Source organism: Lissotriton helveticus, chromosome 7 (genome assembly GCF_964261635.1).
Source record: "Lissotriton helveticus chromosome 7, aLisHel1.1, whole genome shotgun sequence".
NCBI classification, from domain to species: Eukaryota; Metazoa; Chordata; class Amphibia; order Caudata; family Salamandridae; genus Lissotriton; species Lissotriton helveticus.
The window spans coordinates 303,919,469-303,942,788 of record NC_136068.1 but is presented as its reverse complement, the minus strand read 5'-3'; the positions used below and the strand labels follow the sequence as shown (position 1 = coordinate 303,942,788).

Sequence of the window (23,320 nt, the reverse complement as noted above, 5' to 3'; positions counted from 1 at the left end):
ACTGATAGTCCTGCTTTAAACAGCTGCTCATCCTTCGATTGAGGACATGTTGTCCCGCGAACCCCAATATACAGTTTAGTCAAGCAAGCAAGATACCTTGGGGATTCACATCTCAAGGTAGCATAATTCTGGGAGCAGAAAAGCATATAAATTGTCAAGGTCCCTTCTCGCCCAAGTTCCTGTCAATGCCAGATCGTAAACGACCATGCTCTTCTATTAACACGGTGGCAAAGTAAATTAAGACCAATGCAGCAACAAGATAAAATCTATTTATTCGTTAATCAAGCAAAGGAGCATTTGAACCTAACTTTACTTTTGAATATTGGTGAAATCAAATTGGAATAGGTTGTACTCACTTGACAAGCAACTAAATTAATCTGTCTAAGGGATGTGTAGCCTGGTCCATCGAAATACCCTTATTTAATCCCCAACTGGGTCTTCTAAATGTGATTGCACTGGTTTACCCTAACATTTCCAATATAGCTACACAGTGAGCTTAAAGTAAAACAAAACAATACAAATTTAACATCAAACACATGGCGGCTCTGGAAGCATACAGTTTAGACTTCTACAGAGGAAAGCCAACATTTCATAGCTAATTGTCAACAGATAGCATTTGACACTCTTCTAGAACAAACCATGATCAATCAAAACTTCTCAATTTTATTGGAGATTAATTTAGGAAAGTTGACAGTGGGCCGTTGGGAAATTTAATAACTCAATTACTTAGAATAGCAGTTGATTAACTAATAATGCCATTGCTCCATACCGCGGATTATGATGTGTTTGAGGGCTCAGACAAGGTTGGGCCTTCATATTACCATGGCCACATACAGGTGTGGCCTGCAGCCTAAGATGGAGGTCGCACAGGCATGCGCTCCGGGCTGGGCCTGCTGCAATCTGCCGATACATCCTGTGCCGATGGTGGTAATAAGGCTGGAGCAACAGGAACTGCTACTGGAGTGTGGCGTGGCTGTCCGGGTGACTTTTGCCGGAGTCTGGCGGAGCACGAGGTGCTGATTTCTCCCCCGAGGCAGTGTGAAGGGCCCCCTGCACTCGGGGCCTGGGAGCTGCCTGGTGCTTTCTGCCGTGCCGGAGTGTCCTGCCGTGGTGCGGCAGTTGGTGCCCTCACGAGCGGAAGACCCGAATGCGCGAGGCCCATGCTTGGGCCTCTGCTCCTTGTCTTGGTGGGGGCACCCGGGAGCCTGTGTGATGACGGGATTGGCGGCGTGACTCCTCCCTTCTTGCTGCTTCCCGACTCCGCGCTCACAGGCGGCAGACTTGGGACAAGCAAGGCCCCGGCTTGGGCCTAGACTCTTGGATCCTGCGGGAGCGCCGGGGGGGGGGTCCCCTGGTGTGCCAAGGTCAGCAGTGGGGTGTGCGGCGCACCCATGTGCTTCATATTCCCGGCCCCCCCAGGTGGCTGAAGGCTCCTGGTGGTGAGTGTGGGGGGCTGTGGAGGTGGGTGCTGCTGGCCCTCTGGATTGCCCGGATCGGCCTTCCCCCGCTTTCCATGCCTGGTGGAGCTTTCAGGTGCCGCTGCAGGCCCCTAAGGAGATGACCCATCGCCACAGCCGGGCCTGACAGGACGACGCCAGCCGCTAGACGGAGTGGACCCGGAGGTGAGGGCTCTTGACCCCTGGGGCGTGGGGGTACTGGACTGCCTGGCCTGGTGGGGGGTGGCCTCCTGCACACTGGCGGAGAATGTATTTTGGCCCTAGGCACGGACCCCAGTGGGGTGCCACAGACATTGCTACAGGGGGGGGCCCCGGTGCCACTAGTAGTGAGAGTGCGCAGTGAGTGCCGCCGTGCCGTGAATGGGGGTATCCCGGGCTGGCGTGCGCAATGGGCAAAGGAACGACCCGCACCACTTCAAGGTCGAATAAAAGAGGATCCCATTCGCCCCGGTCTGAGTCCTCCTCAGACAGATCCCCAAGAATGGCAGCGGACCGTGCGCCGGGCCCAGCGGGTAACAAGTTGGATATGATTCTGCAAGAAATTCGTGACTCCCACTCTGCACTAGAGACTCAACTGGGCACCATATCTGTGGACCTGAACTTACTTAAAGACGACCACCATAAGTTGGCTGATAAGGTGAAAACCACGGAGCAGCAGCTGAGTGCTATGGGGCCTCAAGTCGCGAAGCATGATAAGCTCTTGAAGGAGATGCAACAACAGATTGAGGCCTTGCTCGCACGGGCGGACGATGCAGAAGGGCGGGCAAGAATGAATAACCTCAGAATAGTGGGTGTGCCTGAGGGGGCGGAGGGGCCCAATCCCACGACCTACATCGAGGAATGGCTGCGAACAGCGGTGGCGCCCACAGGTCTCTCGCCGCAGTTTACAGTTGAGCGGGCTCACCGGGTTCCGGCGCGACGCCCTGTACCAGGAGCTAATCCGAACCCGCTGCTGGCCCGTATTTTGAATTATAGGGACCGGGACAGATTGCTGCAAGCGGCGAGGGAACAGGCTCCCCTGCAGATGGAGAATGCGAGGATTTCTATCTTCCCGGACTACACCCTGGCAGTCCAGCGGAAACGCTTTTCCTTTATGGAGGTCAAGGCAAGAGTCCGGGCTGCGGGCCTAACATTTGTACTACTCTTCCCGGCCAAGCTCAAGGTTAACTACGAGCGGAGGGCATTGTTTTTTGACACTTCTGAGAGTGCATGGGAATGGCTGGACCAATACTTTCCAAATATTCCTCCAGAGCGGAGACTAGATCCGAAACCGCCAAAAACACAGCGGCCTCGCCGCCGGTGCATTAAGGGTATGGTCACACAGAGCGGAGGGACTCCTCCCCCGCCACGCCAACTGGTGATGGAGGGCAGGCGAGAGGCCTTCCGGACGGCAGAGGCATTCAGACTTCCGCGGCCGGATATTAGCTCTAGCCCTTCTGTGACAGCCGGCTCTGGCTCGGGGGGGGGGGGGGTATGGCTTTATTTCCGTCAGCATCTACTCACCTTAGTCAAGACCCCTTAGGCTGACTATGATGGCTCCCCCACTCCCTTTTGGAGGATTGAACACACCACTCTACCGAGCTTATGCTCGCCAGTTTTTGTGATTTTTTCAGTACTAAGGTTTGCTCCACTTTCCACTGGTCTTTATGGCATATTGTGACAGTTGTATTACTGTTCACTTCGGAAGGTCATGGGGAACTATTGCTTAATGTACTGGCACGGCCTTGGCCTTGTATTTCATTCATTGCTCCAGTAACTTGTGTGTTCCACGCGCGGCCTACCCCACGAGCATAAGCTAGAGTTCTAAGTGTGTTATGTTTTTCCTGCTTTGCACAGTTTGGTCGGACGAGGTTCCATCTTTGGGCCCAGTATTGCGGGTTTGTTGTATTGGGGTTATGCTGGCTGCTTATTCTGATTGGGGGATAGAGGGGCTTGGGGGGTGGGGTGTGGGTGGGGTTGGGGGGCTGGCGGTTTTCTAATTGCGAATGTCGGTTGAAAAATTGTATACTGTCATATCCTGGAATGTTCGGGGGATGGGGTCGGCCCAAAAGCGGCATAGAATAGTGGCCCAGTTACATTGTCTCAGGACCCAAATTGTATATCTCCAGGAGACGCACCTTGTAGAATCTGAGGCAAGTAAACTACAGAGGAGGTGGCGCGGCCAATTTTACTCTACAACTTACTCCGCCTTTTCCAAAGGGGCTGAAATATGGATACAGGCATGAATCCCATTTACTCATAGTGAATCCCGGATAGATGACCAGGGCAGGTATGTACTGATACTGGGATTACTAGATGGCAGACAGGTGGTATTGGGCTCTGTCTATGCCCCTAACCTAGACCAGGAGTCCAGATTAACACAGGCACTTTCAGACTGGGTACAATACCCGTGGTTATTAGGGGGGACTTTAATGCGGTGTTTGATATCTACTGGGACCGCTCACATCCTCCTTTGTCGAACACCAATGCTATACATCAGGCCACCGCATTGACAAGGTGGGCATGGGGATGGAACCTTGTAGACGTTTGGAGATCCCAACACACAAATATGCGGGAATATTCTTTCTCTCCCACCCACATAACCAACATACCCGGTTTGACCATTTCCTTTGTACCACGGATCTGTCCCCTGTCATACACCACAGTACGTTCCTGGGGAAAACTATCTCCGACCATAATCCAATAGAACTGTCGCTCAAATTGGGCGGGCCCCAACACCTATCCCTACATGGCGACTTCAGCCAGCAACTCTAGAGGATCAGGCGTTTCGGGCTAAATTGGCAGACACTGTTAATACTTACTTAGCTGACAACGAGGGCACGGCGTCTACCAGGTCCATTGAATGGGAAGCGTTTAAAATCACGGTACGGGGGGGTTGCGATGGGTGGGTGGGGATTAGGAGGGAAGTGATTAGGGACTTGACTGACTCGGAGGATTGACTGCAGGCACTGGAGGTGGCGGCTCAGGGAACCATAGCGGGAGAAGAGCAATTGGAGGAGGCAATGATAAAGTACGCCGAGCTACTGGAGCGACTCCGGACGGTCGACTTACATGCATACACATTGCGTACGCACGCGGAGGCTGATAGAGCAGGTACTCTGCTGGCACGGCTGATTCCTCTCCCACAGTCTCCCACTCCTACCCTAGCGGTGTACGATACTCGCGGCATGTTACTAACCACCCAGAGTGATTTTAACAGGGCTTTTCACGACCACTACACTACTCTGTATAACGCACACCCTTCACACTGAACTGAGGAAATTGTGCAATTCCTGGCGGGCGTGGAGCTTCCCAAGATCACCGATGCCACTGCAGAGTCGTTGGCTGCACTGATAACCATAGCAGAGATCCGGGTTGCAATAAAATCGTTGGCCCCTGATAAGACCCCGGGCTCAGATGGTCTACCGGTGGAGATGTACTCCACCTTCGTCGACACATTGGCCCCAAAGTTATTGCAACTGTATATTCCCTCCCTCGAGGAGGGTACGCTGCCCCCCCACTACTAAAGAAGCAATTGTCACGTCACTGCTGAAGCCCGGTAAGGCTCCTACCGACTTGACATTGTATCGCCCATTGTCAATACTCAATATGGAATATAAGATTCTGAGTAAGCTATTGGCATCCAAATTGCTCCCCCTGCTGCCCAAACTTATACACGAAGACCAATGTGGCTTTATTCCCAAACGTAGCACTTCCCTCAATATTCGCCCGACTGCACGCCCTGATGCACACGGTGACAGAGACATGGCCGTTAGCTGTGTGCCTGTCCCTAGATATACGGCAAGCGTTTGACTCCTTAAGCTGGCCCTATATGCTGGCGGTATTGGAGAAGTTTGGAATACCCCCCGATTATTGTAAGTGGATTGGGCTGCTTTACACGGACCCCATTGGCCGTGCCAAATCGGGCCTGCTCATATCGCCTGCCTATCGTATTTATAGGGGAACGCATCAGGGTTGCCCCCTATCGCCCCTGTTGTTTGTGTTAGCGTTGGAGCCAATGGTGCAACGGTTGCGCTGTGTCATGGCCCCATATGGCATACCGATCCAGACAATAACACATTCAGTCTCACTCTACGCCGATGATATGTTGCTCTATTTTAAGGACATTGGCGTGGACATGCGGGTCGTTGCCGGTGTATTCTCGCAATTCGGTGACGTCTCTGGACTGCGCCTGAATGCCGTTAAATCGGTAGCGTATTCCTTTTCTGGCACATACGAAGGGACCCGCCTATCGTTTGGACTTGAACAGTTCAGAGTAGAACCCGTAACGTTTAAATATCTGGGGATACAAATTTATAGGTCCTCCGCCGACACTGTAGATGGGAATGTGGTGCGGACTATCAACTCGCTCCGTTTGCAAGTCGCCTTCTGGAACACCCTGCCATTGTCTCTGGCAGGCCGTTTAGCAGTGTCCAAAATATTCACGCTACCCCGACTCCTATATCATTTCGTAAATATTCCTGTCATCTTACCGGCCTGGATTTTTAGATCGCTGGACACGTTGCTTGCATCCTTCCTATGGGGACAAGAGAGGCACAGGTTGGCATTATCCAAGATGCAGCTGCCAAGCACGGCAGGTGGCATGGGAGAGCCCGATTTTAAATCGTACTGTATAGTGGGACAGTTGTAATGGTTGGCCTATTTGGCTGGCGGACCATAATCTGTTTGAAATTGGTTACACCCCGGCGCATTTACGGAGTGGAAAACTGCAGGCGCTGCTGTGTCCTGGAGCTGACAGAATGCGTGACCCTCTCTTCCTGTTGTCCATCGGAATCCACTACTGGAAGCAGGCACAGAAATCTGCTAAGATTGTACACCCCTAAGCTCCGAATGTCCCTCTTTGTGGTCTCCCTACCAGACGCGGTGTGTTGTCAGCTGGCCAGGTCCGGGACTGGACACAAGCAGGCTCAACCACAGTTGGAGATCTTTTCCTCGATGGTGCACTGATGACTCATGGCGAATTTTCCCGCACTAGAGCAGTACCGGAGTCTCTTTTTATCACACATGCATCGGTTGTGCAATATGTGTGGCGATATTGGTTGGTGACGCAGACGGATCACCCTACATTTCAGTTGTTGCGGTCCCTGCACATCATGGGCCATGGTCGCCACCTGGTGTGCTGGCTATACCGTGGGCTGCGTGAACACCTGCAGGTACCACTGTTGCCGCTCCGTCATAAGTGGGAGTTGGCACTGACACGGGAACTGGAGGACAGGGAGTGGGATGACGCCCTGGAACATCCCCGTCGGGTGTCCCGTAATTTCTGGCTGAAGTCCATTCAACTACTGATACTACTTAGGGCCTATCTTACTCCGCAGGCTATACAGAGAATGTACCCCTTGGCTGCTGCGCGCTGCCCCAGACAACCACAGGATCCTGCTGATTTTACGCATATGTTATGGTCATGCCCTTTCCTAGGGTGGGTTTGGTCTGAAGTTGTCGGTGGATTGTCCGCATTGACTGAGCGCAATGGTTGGGATGCCATGGAAGTGTGTTTATTGGGTCTTCTCCCCCTCCTGAAGAAAGCGAAACTGCTGCGCCGCTTTGCTGGGTTGGCTCTGATGCTCGCTAAACGTCTAATAACACACTGATGGAAATCATGCAGGGCGCCACGGGCTGGCGTCTGGAGGGAGGAGGTCATTAGATGGGCGGTGGCAGAGGGGGAGGCACTGGCCCATGAGGAATATACGGGATTGCGGAAAAAACCAATAGCGTTTGATTGGGCTCGGGTGTTGGAACAATTTAAAGCAGTGGCGGGAGATGATGTAGATGCAGCCCTAGATCTACTGGTTGAGTCGGCTGCATCGACCTAAGTCTATGTTATGGGCAGCAACTCGAACTAGATGGGGAATTAAATTTTTGGCCGGAGAGTTGGGGGGGGGGTTCCCTTCCCAAAGCTCTCCTGGGTCTTCCCCTCCCCTTCTTCTTCCCACCGACTGTTTTGCCACCTCTCTTGTCCTCCCTCCTCTGGGCCCCCTACCCCCCAAGCCTAGGGACACACTGATGCACTATTATTTCAGTGACTCCTTGACTCATAGTCCCTGCGGCATAAATAGGAATGTAGCAGCCAAGTTCATTGTTATCAGTTTGTAGGGAGAGATAGTTGTGGGTGGGATGCTAAGTGAGGGTAGGCATGGATGGCACAGATGTGGGTTACTATTAACAGACTGCAGTATATTGATAACTTCTGAATTGTATTTGGCCCCTACATGGGCGATGACCGTATATGTTGTAGTACAGATTTTGACATGTTATGATGGATGTATCAACAAATAACTGAGGTCTCCATCTCAGCATATGTCACTACATGCTGTATTGTATTACCTAATTGAAAATGCTAATGAAACTGTGTTTAAAAAAAAAAAAAAACATGGCCGCATACATAAACATTTGGCAAGTTACTTAAATTTCCCTATTGATTTTAAGCATAGGACATTTGTTATTAATTGCTATGTTAGTCTCCAAGTATGTGAACAATTCTGGCCTAGAATTGGCAAGTGCATGGCAGGCATTAAATGTATACATCATGTTTGCATCCTGTGATAGCATGTTTCTCAAATGATATTCTTCATATTTCTTCTTCGTGTAAATTTTTCGGGTCTATTATGTAGCCAGAGATTTGTATAAACAAGTAGCTAGGGCACATACTTAATGAAATCTGTCCTGGCCTACTCCTTGCCAAGCTCTTGTTTCCACACGGTTTGCCTCCCTCTCAGTCCCTCAATATTTCTTCTCATGGTAAGGAATACTTTTTACTTTTGTTCATTTGATCAGGCTGGATATTTAACTGAAAGTTCACAATATTGCTATCCAAAAAGAAAATCACAGGTAATTACAGACACATTTTGATGCTATCTAAAATTGGTCCTGTAGTCCCCGAAAGAACAAACTGCCCCACCAGTCACTGTTCCCTACCTTTTATTTTCTATATATCTTGGTCTTTAAAGATATCAGAGGGTGATGGATAATCTCATGTAGGTGTAGGTAACATTCAGATATTTCAAATAATTAACACTGTCTAAGCAGTAACAAATGAGAATTTGCATAGTCTTGAACTACGCCTTTATGAAAAATGTGAAGTTCCTGCACTTATGAATGTATCTTGGTTGCTCAACATTTAATATATAAATTAGCAGCAAGACATAGAAGACAGTTTTGGAATTTCAGTACTATATTAATTTACTCAATTACCTACCAAACTAATAAGGTAAATGTAAGGTGAAGAATAAATCCAGTTTTGATAGCTTGCCAGCTCTTCCAGCACTGAGACATGCCTATATGAACTAGTCATATTAGATTCTAACTTGCAAGAAAATTGATTCAGAGCATACAGCTGTGGTGCCCAACTTAGATATGAGTCAGAACATGTTGGCTTTTTAATTAAATTGCATCTATTAATACGTATCGGAGATTACTTTTTAAAAAATCCACCAGATTTGATTCAATAACTTCTTAGTTCTGTCTGTAGATTCTGGGGTTGTCGAAAGTTAATATTGCACGAAGATTAGTTATCCTCTTGGAACAATTGGGAGGCAAGGCGGTGTCACGAGCTTGGATGATTTTTGTTTTGGAAACTTTACTGTATAGTGTTAGTTGCCAAAATGTAATAGCAATCTTTCCAGTTGCTGCCAGAGCATCTGCCAGGTTATGAGATCAGACTGTAACATGATCTACTTATTGATGCATTTGAACTTACCTGGACTGAGTGTGCACTGGCTCATTATTCTTATGTCCACTTTCTGAACACCAGCACCATCTAGCCATGTAGTCTCATTCAGCAGGTCTGGACCGGCTCGCATAGAAACTGTGGAAGCGTGTTCAAAATATGCACTTAGCCAAGGTACTAAAGTACACTTAGATGACCCTGTACTGCCTGGCAGTATTATTTCGAGAGCTCTCCATCCAGCACCTTTAACACATCTAAACGCTCACACTAAATTCACCAAATGCCCTGGATGATATGTGGCTCAGAGTGAATGATCTTGCTCAACAAGAAACATAAACCTATTGCAAATAAATCCTTGCTTGCACAACCCACTCCACTTATAATCAATGGCCATACAGTGCTAACTACAACTGAGGAGGGTAGTTAATTTTGAGTGTTGTCCTTGGAGCTGCCTGTCCCTTCTAAATGGACTACCTCTAAGGTTTCTGTTCCCTCCTATGCTCCTGCACAGGTTAGAGTATATTTCTGATGAGAACCCTGTATTCTCTCAGTCTGCCTGCTTCATATCTTGACTAACAGCTTACAGTGGAATTCTGTAGGTCAGAAAACATTCAGTAGAGGCCTAAGCTCTATTCTACTTTTGAATTCTACGTTTGAAAAACGTATGCTAGGCAACTACAAGGATGTTCTGTAAATCCACTTTAACCTTTTAGTACTCTCAGACAACCCAACTCCACACCACAACAGCAAAAGCCTGTGTCCCAACTTTTCTTTAATGCCGCCCATGGGCATCGGTACACCAGTTAAAACAAGTAATTTAGGGAGAAAAACCTTCATAGTATTGAAGAACTATCTTCATCCACTTGGTCATCTAAAAGAATCAAGGCAACTTGCATTCTTTCACTCAGCAATTTCATTCTAGCATAGCAATGATGTTACCCCTAACAACCATATAGAAGCGAAGCCTTAAACGCCTAAAGTGAACACTAAACGCAAACTTAACAAAAATCAAGACTCCTCTGGATTGCATATGAAGGAAAGCTCTGGGATAAAATTCAACTGTGCCCTTCAAAACGGTAAATCAGCAAATGTGCAGAGTACCAAAATAGCAGATTACATTCATGATCATAATGTAGATGTGTCGGTGCTCAGCTTTCTGATACATTTCAGAGCACAGATCGTCCGAGATCGTGCCTTGAAAAAAGAGGAAAATCTCTGTTTATGAATCCTTCCAATTCTTGCAAATAGATGGTCATCAACAAAACATACTTGCTTTGATAATATCTATCACTCGCCAGGAAATTAGCTCAGATTTGTTGATTAATGTGTGGAGTACATGTCAAATCAACTCTTAAAATAATTGTAATAATTTGTCTGGGGGATTTGAATCTTTTTAGTGAGACACAGAAATATGATCAAAATCGAAATCTTGGCACTTTTCCTAAAAATAGATGAACTAAAACCCAACAAAGATAAGGGGACCTCCTTCCACTAGACTCAGCTCTGTATATCCATACATGGTTTTTCATTGTTTATGTGTGTGGATCACCTTCGGATCACTTTGTGGTTCCATTTGCTCTTGTGACCACCAATCGAAAACCATAGCTAACCAAGCTAAGAAAGAACTGACCCGAGCCATGAATTTTGTGAGCTTTAATCCAGGCACAACACATGATCACAACTGAACATAAACTTGGTTTTGCAAACAAAGAATCCCTTTCAACTATTAACCTTTTAGACCAAACTTATGTAGCCCTATTAAACAAAATCACAGCAAAATGTGTTGACACCACCGCTCTCCTAACACTGAAGAGATAGAAAGTCAAAATATCAGGAACACAGTACTCCTGAAGAAAAATTCTGCTTTAAATACATATCGCCTAAAATCTTGGCTATTAACCCACGAGAAAAATATTCTACAAGCCAAAGCAAAATGCTTCTGAAGAAACCAGAACGTATCCCTCAAGCATGACCATTTTGAAACTTTGACCAATAAAACAAAATCGATGACCCTTCCCACCTTATAGGTTCTTTGACTGCACAGGCACACCATTTGTAACTAAACTCACAGAAAACTGTGTCGCTACAGAGCTAAGGCAATATTTGAAAGCCAACGAACTACTGCATAAAAAAGCCTTAAACACAATGAACCACAATATCCTCCTTCTCACTCCAAACAGTGCTTGGAATTGATAAGCTAGAAGTAAAACGGTTCAAACCTAACCATAAGAAAAAGGTGCAATATGTAAAAATTGGAAAAACTCGGGGGCTTGTTTACAAGCCCCTTGTGCCGCTGGTGCGTCACTTTTAAATGGGAAAAAGTGACGTAACGGCGGTGCAAGGGGTTTGTAAATAAGCCTCTCTGTCTGGATCTGGACTCAAGCTGGCTCACATTTTCCATCGGCGCAGAGAAGGTAGAAAATGCCAGTGGGAGGACCAGTCACTGCCAGTGGGTGGGTGTTGAGGTTGGAGAAGGTACTTGAAGGAATTCCACTGGAGCATTGTCAGCTTCCTTCAAGTTGTGCTCTAGGCAGGAGAGGCACGTTGTTCTTCCCCAGGGATACGGTGGCGGACGAGAGAGCCATCAGCGCCGGGCTCAGTCATTGTCCTATGGCTGTCCTTTCTTTCGCCTTGCTGCCTGGGGGAGTGGTGGCAGTGGGTAGAAAATTGGTGTAAAGTCTGTGCCTTATGGTTAGGAAGGTTCCAAGTGCCTCCATATGGAGCTGCTGTAAGGGCTAAGCTGCCTGCAGGCCCGGCCTCTGTCACTGCAGTGATTTCACGGAGTACACGCCCGTACCTGGTGAAACCTGTGCTGGTGTCTCTGGGTCTGGCAGGAGCAGGTCTGGTGTTTGTGGACCTGGTAATCACAGGTCCAGAGACATCAGGCTGTTGTTTCCCCACCAGAATTAACACTCGAGGGGAATACTGCTCTGCTCGATTATATAATACCCAAAGTTCACAGGTGCAGGAACATTGCACATGATTTTACAGAGAGGAAAATCGAGCAGGTAAAATAACACGAGAATCTGCCTGAAAATCTCTTATACTCATAAATTTTACCATATCAAGCCTCAGGCGCGCAACGCCCATGGGGCTCAAAGGGCTTCAACCCTCCTGTGTGTGTCAGCCCGGACTGAGACAGTTTCCCGGGCACACACAGCCAGGTCTGGAGCTGCTGTGGGCTGGCTGGTCTGGCATCTGTCTTATTGCAGCCGCACCCGAGTACTGCACAGGTCTTTAAAAGACCATTTACTTGCTAAAGAGGCTTTGTTGTTTTTTCACTCCTTCTTAGAGCCCCTGCATCTCCACTCTGCCTATTGTTGGAAGAATTAGCCCCCCGCCCCTACATTTTTATTAACCCTGAAATTTGGATCTAGTTGCGCCTCTGTCATGCCTATTCAACCTTACACAAAATGGCGGCTGATTGAGGCAAGATCCCTCTGTAAGTCGAGCTACTTAACCAATACAGCCATTTACCTAAGTAAAACAAAGGCTGACCCTCTCCAGGGGCTCCCACGTGGATACGAGTGACTGCTGATGCAGCGCTTCAACAAACGATCATCTGTTTCATGACGTTTCTCATGTCATATATTTTGACTTTCTCAAACACACTGCCCTTTTCTAGCAGCCTAGCCCCCTTATTCAAGGACATTAATCGTACCATAAAAGAAAAGCTTTACCAGAACAGTAGGTCACCCACCCACACACCTCATGCATAAACAACAGTGCCCATAGTGTCTTCTGTCAAACCGGCACTGAAGACTATGGCAAAAAACAGAATTATTTATCAACGCTCATGTTTTCCACAAAAACACTGGCAGCATGTGTTCTCCGAATGTCCACACCTGCCATGGTGTTTCAAATTAGAACTTGTTCATCTCATATATGTTTTATTTATTGACAATATAATCTTATAAAATACTGCAGGAATGGGGATGCAGATATAAAAATAAAAAAGATAAAAATCAAGCACTGCGAAGAAACCAGTTGTTATTAATAATTTCATCTGATGGACACATTTCCCCCATGGTATCCACTTGGTCCAAGAGAAACAAACATTTGCAATGCAATAGGTCTCGCATTTGCAAGAGTTTAAGCTGTTAGCATTGTAAATGACAATGCCTTTTATTTATGTTTTAAAAACCAAAACATACATAAAATCATTGTCATTTACAATGCCAATAACTCAAACTCGCGTAAATGCGAGACCTATTGCATTGCAAATGCTTGTTTCCTGACGTGACTTGACTGCTCCTTACACAATAAGCCCACAGACTTCTGAGCACAACTTTAAGTAAGTGGTTAGGCCTCGAAGCGACCACACGCGACACCACTTTGCTCTCAGGCGGTGATATTGCCTATGCAAAGAACAGGCAATTGTCCGGGCTGCTTGAAATGCATGGCGCTCTGAATGTAAGGAAAGCATGTCCTGCCTGCAGCAGGGCAAAACCTATTAAAGAAAATAGTGCATACAGACCAAATAAAACATACCGTTCCCCAACAGAAGTAAAAGGGCCAGTCATCGTGGACGGTTTCAAATGAAGACAAGGCGGCACAAAGGAGGGACTAAGAAGGCGATTAAGGAATCAGAAGCCAGCATTTACAAAGGACAAGGATACAAGCCAATGAAAAATAAAGCCGGAGAGTGGGCGGAGCTTCAAATCCCTAACTCAATACAGCATGGGTCGCAGCGCAGCGCATGCGCTGCCCAGGCTTGACCTAAAAATGGTGAGTTGTGCACAACTGAAGAAAAGATCCTTTTGTCATTCATTAATTACTTTATTTCACTCCTTTTACTTTTCCAAGACAAAAAGACTTTTCTGAGAGGAAAGGTGATGGGCTGATTCTCCGCTGACCGGCACTGTGCTCTACTACACTATATGCTTGCTGTGGCAATGACTATCAAATGTTCTTTAAACATTTCTAAACATATTGTTAGTTACATCTCGGTCAACAGCCAAGTACTGTAATGAATGATCAACTAATTGCAAAGGTTGTCAATGAGACAAATAATGTATATTCATCTTCTAAGTTAACATTGGAGCCAGTACTAAGCGGGAAGGGGAAGTCCTGGAGCAAGATGGCGAATGAGTAGTCCTGTGGTATGCCAGCTCCTCCTTGAGTTCCTGAACTTTATGTAGCAAAAGGTTGTAGGGACAGTCACAGGGCAAACCATGTGCCGGAGTCAGGATCAGCAGAATGCAGCTCAGCTGGCTGCAGATTGACGGCTTCAAGAACTCCAGTTTAGGAGCGTTGGCATCGAGTTACCAAACAAATTTTGCAGTTGTAGTGGTGTACTACACTATTGCTAGTGGATGCAGTCCATATATCGGAAGAACTCACGTTAGTGCTACAGCAGCTGGTGGGGTAACTAGCATCCGTGGTGGATGAATGGTGCCAAAGAATGTCAGCGCCGCCCGTGACAAGACGGAGAGCGAAGGCTCTCGTTCTCGTAGGAGATTCCAGCTGGCCGAAGCAAGAATGATTCCCTGGCAGTGCTGGAGTGAGGTAAGAGGCTAGAGCTGCCAAATGGACTGATGGAGCTGCAACTGCTAGTGTGGTAGAGGTTAGTGCCCCGATGACAATGGGTAAGCAAAAGCAACGAGGAATTCCACAACCAGGGAAAACAGACCTTTTTGGTACGCCCTGGGTAATCTTGGTAATTCTGCAGTGGCAGAGCACGCGGGGAAAGGAGGGGGATGGACTCTTCCCCTCCGTGTGTGGAGATACATCCTCTCCAGATTATGCGGACGCTGGAAGTGTGCAGGAGGTACAAGAGACGCAGGGCGCTGTGTATGGAGCAAGGGAACAGACTGTGCTGATGTCTTCTGAGCTACTGGAGGTTGATGGAGAAGGTGAGGCCTCTTAGATTTACCAACATGAACGTTGATGGTGTCGAGAGGGCGAAGATTCGCATTAGCTGTGATTTGGAGGGGAATTTGGGACTAGCTGACTCAGGAATTGGCAACTGTACAAAAGAAGGAGGGACATATTGAGTCTGATGTGGCAGGGGACAACCAAAATCTCGATCTCTCCTGGGAGGGATGGCTTTATTCCCTCACGGTGAGTATTCATCTACTGATATAAGTGTTGGAACAAGTGAGGATGAACTCTGTGATTCCCTATTAGGTGAGAGTGGTGGCAGCTTTTGAATGATACAGGGGGGCACTGGGAAACACCTGAAGTCACAAAAGGCTCAAGAGAAGCAAGAGAGGCCCCTCTCTAAGGATGGGAAAACAAAGAAAGTATACCAGCCTGCATATGTACTGAAATGGGACTATTCTGAGTACTATTAAGGAACATCAAACAGAGACTAGACCTGAAAGCCGGAGAGCCAGATTAGCCACTAAACAACTTCAAGGTGTAATTAAAAAAAAGTGGCTAAATACTTTGTCGGGATTGGAGATAAACTCAGTGCCACAGAAGAGAGAACAAAAGAGGCTGAAATAAACCTGGGGAGGCGCAAGGGTCAGGTTGAGATGCAGGATGGTCAACTTTCCGACATCTTATGGAAGACTGATGGTTTTAAGAACCTCCAAAGGCAAAATAATCTTCGGTTTCTTGGGATAAAGGAAAGGGTGGAGGACAGTGATATTAGATCTTTTTTTGCTCGATTTGCTAAAGTTTGCCTTCCCAGAACTCGGGTCTTGGAACTGGAGAGATGGAAGTACAAAGGGTGCATATATATCCACTTATGCCTAGGAACCAGAATCCCACAGGAGGAGCAACAGAAAGTCAGCCCGAGTAGTATTGGTGTACTTTGGGAATTTTCTCCTCCGACAAGTCATTTTTGAGGAGGCTCGACCTGATGCTCAGCTGAACTATAAGGATTTCTCGTTCTTTGTACTCCCTGATTTTGGCCATGCCACCGTGGAAAGGAGATGGCAGTTAAGACAGCTAATAAAAGCTTTTCAGGAAGCTGGAGGGGAAACTTTTCTGCTGAATATATGACGTTACAATGCAAACAATTACAACGCATGCTTTTACAACGCAGTTTTTACTTCGCAACTACCATTACATCGCATGATTTTACAACTCATGCCATTACAACGCATTTTTTAAAACTACCATGACAACGCATACCATTACAACGTATAATACCTTTTGGGCAAATAGTAGGGTAAGTGTTGGATAGTGTATGGGGTAAACATTACTATTCCCACTCGAGTGAGTGCAACAGTATGGTAAGTGTTGAATAATGTAGAGGTAGAAATTACTATTCCCATCTACCCCAAAACCCATGCCCACTCTAAAACAAAAAAATCTCCATTACTTACTTTATAATGCGTTGGAATGGTATGCGTTGTGATGGTAGGCATTGTAATGGCATGCGTTGTAGTGACATGTGTTGTAATGGCATGAGTTGTAGTGTCATGGGTTGTAATGGCATGCGTTGTAAGGGCATGCGATGTAAAGGCAGTTGCGTTGTAACAGTTGCATTGTAAAAGCAGTGTGTTGTAATGACTATGTTGTAATGGAGGGTCAGGTTAGTTGGTTGAGATTAAGACAAGACAATGGCTAAAATCTGTATTGTGACTATAAATATGTGTGCTCTTAACAATGGTTGCAAGAGACGGAGGGTAACAGATGATCTAAAAGTGCTTAGGGTGGATTTTTATTGTTTACAAGAAATGCATATAGAACGGTAAATTGGGAAGGTATTGGAGACATTAGGCATAAAATTAATTGCTGGCACTACACAGGACACAAAAACAGAGGGGGTTGCAATATTAGTACAAAGAAGGGTGGCAGAATGCATCCATAGTAAAGCAGATAGATATGGACTCTGGGCTATTGTTGAGTGGCGACATAGTAAAGGGTATTTTACTGTATGCACAGTGTATGGAGTGCTCCTCGATGATCCTGGTATGTTGGTATTTTTTTGCAGTAGAACTGCCAATCTGACCAGACCCCTACAGCATTTGTGTGGATTTTAATTTTAATGGATGAAGATGTCAGCAATTGGATATATTGGGTAATTATACAGGTCAAAAACCACAGGTCTTTAAAGCTCTTAGAAGCTTGAAAAGAGGAATAGGCCTGTCAGACGCATGGGAGAAGTTAAGGGCGCCAGATTTAGGCTACACTTGTTATTCGGCTCCCCATGGGACCTTTGCCAGATTGGATTATTTTTCCCTGTCACTAGTCTTATTAAGGGATGCCCAGATCGAATTATATCCCGGAGTAATGTTGGATCACAATCCTTTAGTAATCGAATTAGCTATGGACTGGATCACTAGGAATACCAGTAGTTGGACTTTCGAATGAGGTCATTTCGCAGATCCTGGTTACATCGCCCTCATGAACATATGGATTCCCGAGTTTTTAGATTCAAATTGGGGAAGTGCCCCATTGGGAGTGGCCTGGGGTGCATTCAAGGCAGGAATAAGAGGGGGAACCCTGAGGTATAATTTGAACCGACAGAAGGAGGAGAAATTATTGCTAAATCAACTATATCAAGATTTTCCGAAAGCAGAGACTTTGCTTATCAATGCAATATGGGGAAGAGGAATTAATGTTTAAGTGGCCCAGCAGCAAAAAGCTAGAGCTAAAGCTGAAATGAATCTAGTTACAACAAAATAATTTCGAAAAGTACCTTGTCAGGAGACAGAAGTGCTATGAATACAATGAAAGGTTGGGACATCTATTAGCGGTACGCATTTGAAAGAAGGTGGCTTTAGGCTATATTACGGAAATAAGAGATATGGGTGGCAAAATGGTTTCGGATCCTGAAGGCATACGGGAAGGGTTCTGAGAGTATTATGCAGGACTATATCGGGCTCAACCTCAAGTGGACAAACCGAGGATGGAGCAAGCGGTGGCCTATATGCCTCTGGAAAGATTAACTCAGGAGGACCATGATTTGATAGTTGCAATATTTATGGTTGATGAATTCAGAGCATCCCTGAAAATGTTACCCTCAGGGAAAGCATGTGGAACTGATCAAATCCCTTTAGAGTTTTATAAAGTGTTCTGTTCAGCTTTTATGTTAGATATAATGGAACTCTTTTTTATTTTGGTTTTCCTAAATAAAGATAAAGAACTGTTGATCCAGAATCATATCACCCTTTAACATTGATAAATACCGCCATGAAGCTCTATTCTAAGATGCTGGCCACTCAGTTGAGCCAAATTCTAGATAAGGTGGTATCGGTGAACCAGCATGGATTTATACCAGGTAGGAGCACCACAGGTCATATTCATCGCATGTTTATGCTCTTTGATGTGACTGAGGTTGCGTATGGCTGTGTCCTTGTTGGATGCTGAAAAGACATTCGACAGGGTCGCAAGGGCATACCTCTGGAAACTTATGAGAAGGATGGGATGCGATTTATAAAAACAATACAAGCACTCTATAAAAATCCAGTGGCCTGGCTGCAAATTATGGGTGGTCAATGAGGAATAGTTTGCATTGAGAGAGGAATGAGACAGGGTTGTCCCTTCTCTCCTTTGCTATTCCTGATATACATAGATCCTTTTATTAGTAAATTGGAAGCTAATTTAGCCATAGTTCCTGTTGAATATCATGGCTGGGAGACGAAAATTTTGGCCTATGCAGATGATATCTTGGTTGTTGTGGCAGACCCAGTGACTACTTTGCAAATGGTAGAGGACGAGGCCGCAGACCTCAAGGAAGTTTTCTGGTTATTTTCTTAATTTACAAAAAATGCAATTGTTTGTGAAGCAATTCATTGTTAGTCAGATCCAAGGGTGGTGCAAAGGTAGATCAGGTGGTCAAGAACAATATTGGACTGATATAAGTTAAAGCGAAACAGGATTTTGAGAGATGACACAATCTTCACCTGTCTATTGTAGGTTGCTGGAATATAGTAAAGATGTTGTTCCTGCCAAAAGATTTTATACCTTTTTAGGTCTATCACGCCAAACTTTCAAAATATTTGGTTTCTAGATATATATGGTCCTATGGTAAAACAAGGAGGGCGATTACATTTCTGACATTATTTAGGGAGCGGGGGTTGCGTCCTCCGGAATTTTAATCTCTATCAATTAGCTGCCGCTCTTCAATATATTAGGGTTCTGGTGAGTAATAGGGAGGAAGTGCCTGAATCTATGCAGGGGTGTTTCGTCGATTTATGAGATAATAATCAAATCTAAAGCTAAAGGATGTTTATTAAGGCTGTTGGAACCCAGCTATTACAAGAAAGTTAGATTTAAGGTGTTGGCGGCGGCTTATACAAACTGGGTGGATTTCAGGTAGAAATTCGGAATTGGGAGATGGAATTGGCATACTTTAATACAAAGGATTCCCTCACTTCCAGGAATATTTCATGATGCCTGTCTGGCTAGATGGGAGATATTGGGTTTATGTAAACTGAGGTCTCTCTTCCAAGATCAGAGGTTTGCGTCATTTAAGGAATTGAGGGTTACATTTTATCTAAATCATAGGGAAATTTTGAAATTTGCAGTTTTTTGTATAAAAAACAGTAGGCTGGTGGGTTTTCAGACTATACCATTTTTGGAGCTTCTCCTTGGGGAAGAAAAACTCTCTATTAGTACTAGATATGGTAAATTATGTGGTTTGGTACCAGACAATCTTGAGAAGCACAACACTAAATGGCAGCTAAAACTTGGAGTAGATGATTTTACTTTTCATGATTCTTTGGAGCTAAGTCATACAGTATTGGGCTTTATGGGGCTACAAGTACAGCACTACAAGACAATTTTAGATTTATATTTCACTGCCTCGAAGATTGCAAAGTGGGGGAGGACACAGGGTGTAAACTGTCCACGCTGTCAGGCCCACGCGGCCGATCTCGTTCATTTGTTTGGCATATGTCCTGTGTTAGATTTTCTGAGATGGCAGATTCCCAAATTCTTTGGAGGCATTTATAATATTAATGTCGATTTTGACACCTCGAGTGAAGCTATTGGGTGGGGATACGGATTTGGATTTAATGGGAGGGGGCTCTGATGTTTATTGCGATGGCTTTATTTCGAATCCGACCTACAGGTACCATCCTTCCAACAATGTCAAGGAAGATTTTATTTCTACTTTCAATTTAGAGGTGGCTTTATGTAAACGTAAGGGGAAAAAAGGCAGGCAAAAGGGGAGGCAGATCTATGGTCTCCTTGTGGAATAGTGTCGTTCCCAGGAAGAGAGCTGAATATTAATTGGGAGGGATTCTAAATAATAGTTTAGGATTTATTTTTTTCGAGGGGAAAAACTGATAGTTTGTTGGAGGCAAATTATCTGGTTTTTATTGTGCTTTCACCTTTTCCAATCACTGTACAGTATTTTAATATGAATTCCATGTAATATTTGTTTTATATCTATTCTAAGGTTTTATAGATGTCGATATAATATGGAGAGCAATATGTTTTGCATTCTTTTTTTACTGCTTCTTAAAACCTTACCAGATTATGTGATTATGAAATATGTAAAATCTTTAAAGAAGGAAAAAAAGGAGTCAGTACTAAGCACGTTGTCTTCTTGTCTTCTACAGGTAAAAATGTACCAGGAATTTTTGGGGAAAGATTGGATCGCGTGGAAGATGATGTTAGACGTCTTTCCCAATCCTATGACAGCTTACATAACATGGTGAACGGAATGGGTGACCACCTTCGGCTTGCCATACAGGAAGATACCAACAAAATGATTGGCTCACTAATGAACAGCCCCAGTGTGCCAGATTCCAGTGTGGGCTTCGGAGTCATCCCCGATGGAATAGTTGATGGGCCAGAAAAAGTAGGCATAACATACCCAGCAGTAGGGGACATCGAAGGGAAAGTCACAGAGGTAAGCCACCTTCTGAAAACCAAGATAGACCTACTGGATGAGGTTCATGGTATGGTACTGGACCATGATGGGAGAATCAAGCACCTGCTTGAAGTAGCCAAACCATCCCCATTGACCTCCATTGAAATGCTGGAGGAGTATATTGAGAGCAAGCTGGCCAGTGTAAGGGCAGAGATGCTGGATGGCTTTGAGAAGAAATTGCTTAACCTACAGCACACATGTGACTTCCGCATCAAAGAGGTGCAACAGCAGTGCGAAGAAGAGAAAGCTGCCAATCTAAGGCTCCAGCAGTCTCTGGATGGCAAAGAGCTTCAAATCAAGAAGGATATCAGCCACTTGGAGTCCCAGATTCAAGGTCTGACTGTGGTGGAGAGCTGTTGCAGCAATATCAACTATCTCAATGAGCGTCTAGACAATGTAGAAAAGAGCATCCATGGGATTGCTGACTCCCAGAAGAACCTGAACTCCAGGCTAGACAACGAACTATCACAGTTCTCAGCAGTGACGCTGGAAAACTTCTTCAATGGTCGCTTTGAGGATATGGAGGCCAAGATCAATGCCACCGAACGGGAAGTGGATGGTCGCTGCCATGAAGTGGAAGACAACATTAGGGGTTTGGTGGGCTTGGAGGTGGATGGCATGAAGACATCCTTTGATGACAAAATGAGAACTTTGGAAGAGAGGTTTGTCACTATTTTCGGCGAGCTCAGCAATGTCACCATGCCCATGACAGTGGATGGCGTGGTGATGCCCGTGATAGAGAATGAGATGGCCACCATGAAGAAACATTCCAATGATGGTATAGAGATTCTCCAGAACAGGCTGACCGCACTGGAGACTCTCTGCTCTCAGCACTGCACAACGACTACCTCTACTGACCTCGACACTTTCAGGTCTGAAATTGAAGACTGCCAGAGCAAAACTCAGGATCTTCTCCTAAAACTGGACATCAACTCAGACCTTCTGAGAAGGCTCAACCTCACCATGCTGGCATTCCAGAGGCAAAGGGAGGAGGAGGAATCTAATGCCCTTCAGGGGGAAATCACCCTCTTGAAGATTAACCTTAGCACAGTCAGCAAATCACTTACTGGCCTAAAGGACTCCGTCACACAGTACTCGGACACAGTGCTACATGTCAATTCATCCTCAGAAGAGCGGGACCGCCAAATCTCTGATGAGGTTCACTCCATTCAAGAGAAAGTCCAGGATCATGGGTCTAGGCTGCAGTTCAGTAACCGGCGTGTGTTAGATCTCCGTGGGGACCTTGAAAGGCTCAAAACTCGGATCCTGAATGATCTGGGAAACTGCAAGCACGTGGCACATGAAATTCAGAAGGAGGTGGTTCGGTTTGATAAACGTGTGGGCCAGGTGGAAAGCACCTGTGGCCAACTTGGAGCCGTTACTGGAAGTTTAGATATCATCAAAGATGAACTGGAGAAACACACGGGGGGTCTGTGGGGCTATATGGACCACTTGAACGGGACCCTATCGGCCCATACACAGGAGATAGTTTCTCTAAAGGACAACCTGCTTGACTGCCAGGCCAAGGTGACAGAGCTAGCCGAGCACGTCAGCAGTTTTCCAGCCCACAAGGATGGCAGGAAGCGCTGACTTGAGCCAAAGATCAAGAAGAACTAAAATTAACTTATATATAAATATATATATTAAAAAAGACAGACTGCAATGTGACAACGTTTTTTAAAAAAAATATTAAATTAAAGCTGCTACATTTACAGGTTCTATTTTTATTTCCAAGACTAGTTTGTTCAGGGGCAGACACTGGCCCATTTTGTTGGCTTAACTTTAGAGTTGATGTTTTTGGTCCGGTAATTTCAAGCTGACTGTCCAAATAGTGAAGCTGAACATTTCAATCAGTAACCCTTACATGCAAGTGATCAGATCCCTGTAGGTTTATGTTTATGTCTATGATTTGTAAAGCGCATGGCTGCCCGAGGGCTTCCCCACGCTGCTGAGTGCTGCCTTGAACTATGAACATGGGTAGACTAATGGGGAAACAGCCAAGTCTCTAGATTTTTTCTAAAAGAGGTTTCATTCGGCAATGATCTGAGGTCGAGTGGGAGCGTGTTCCACAGCTTCGGTACAAGATGGGTGAATGATCTACCTCCCCATCTTGCCCTTTTACCTTTGGTAGTCCTGAGGAGCTGCATTTGGGAGGATCTTAGGTGTCTGACCAGAGTGTACCTAGATATCTGTTGTCTGAGCTTTAGTGGGCCATCACTGTAGGTTGATGGCATTAAACAACAAATCCCAACATTACAACAAGGAAGGGCTGCTGCAGATCAATTTCTTTCAGAAGTTCAAATGTGGCTAGTAATTGCACAAGATCTCAGCTTTTGGAGAACACAAACACTATGCTATAACAGTGAGATAGTGTGAGTCCACACACCTTCACAGGACATCAAAATCCAAAGCGTAGAG

The 23,320-nt window shown here is 45.7% G+C and overlaps 1 protein-coding gene across 1 annotated transcript in view; it reads left to right on the top strand.

The window, feature by feature from the left end:
* EMILIN3 (elastin microfibril interfacer 3) overlaps nt 1-22,610 on the top strand; it is a 146,067-nt gene extending 123,457 nt beyond the window's left edge. Inside the window, exon 4 of the mRNA XM_078652108.1 lies at nt 20,589-22,610. Within this exon, the coding sequence (XP_078508234.1) occupies nt 20,589-22,492 (1,904 nt within the window). The 3' untranslated portion in view covers nt 22,493-22,610. The remainder of the gene's footprint in view (nt 1-20,588) is intronic.
* The last annotated feature ends 710 nt before the right edge of the window (nt 22,611-23,320 follow it).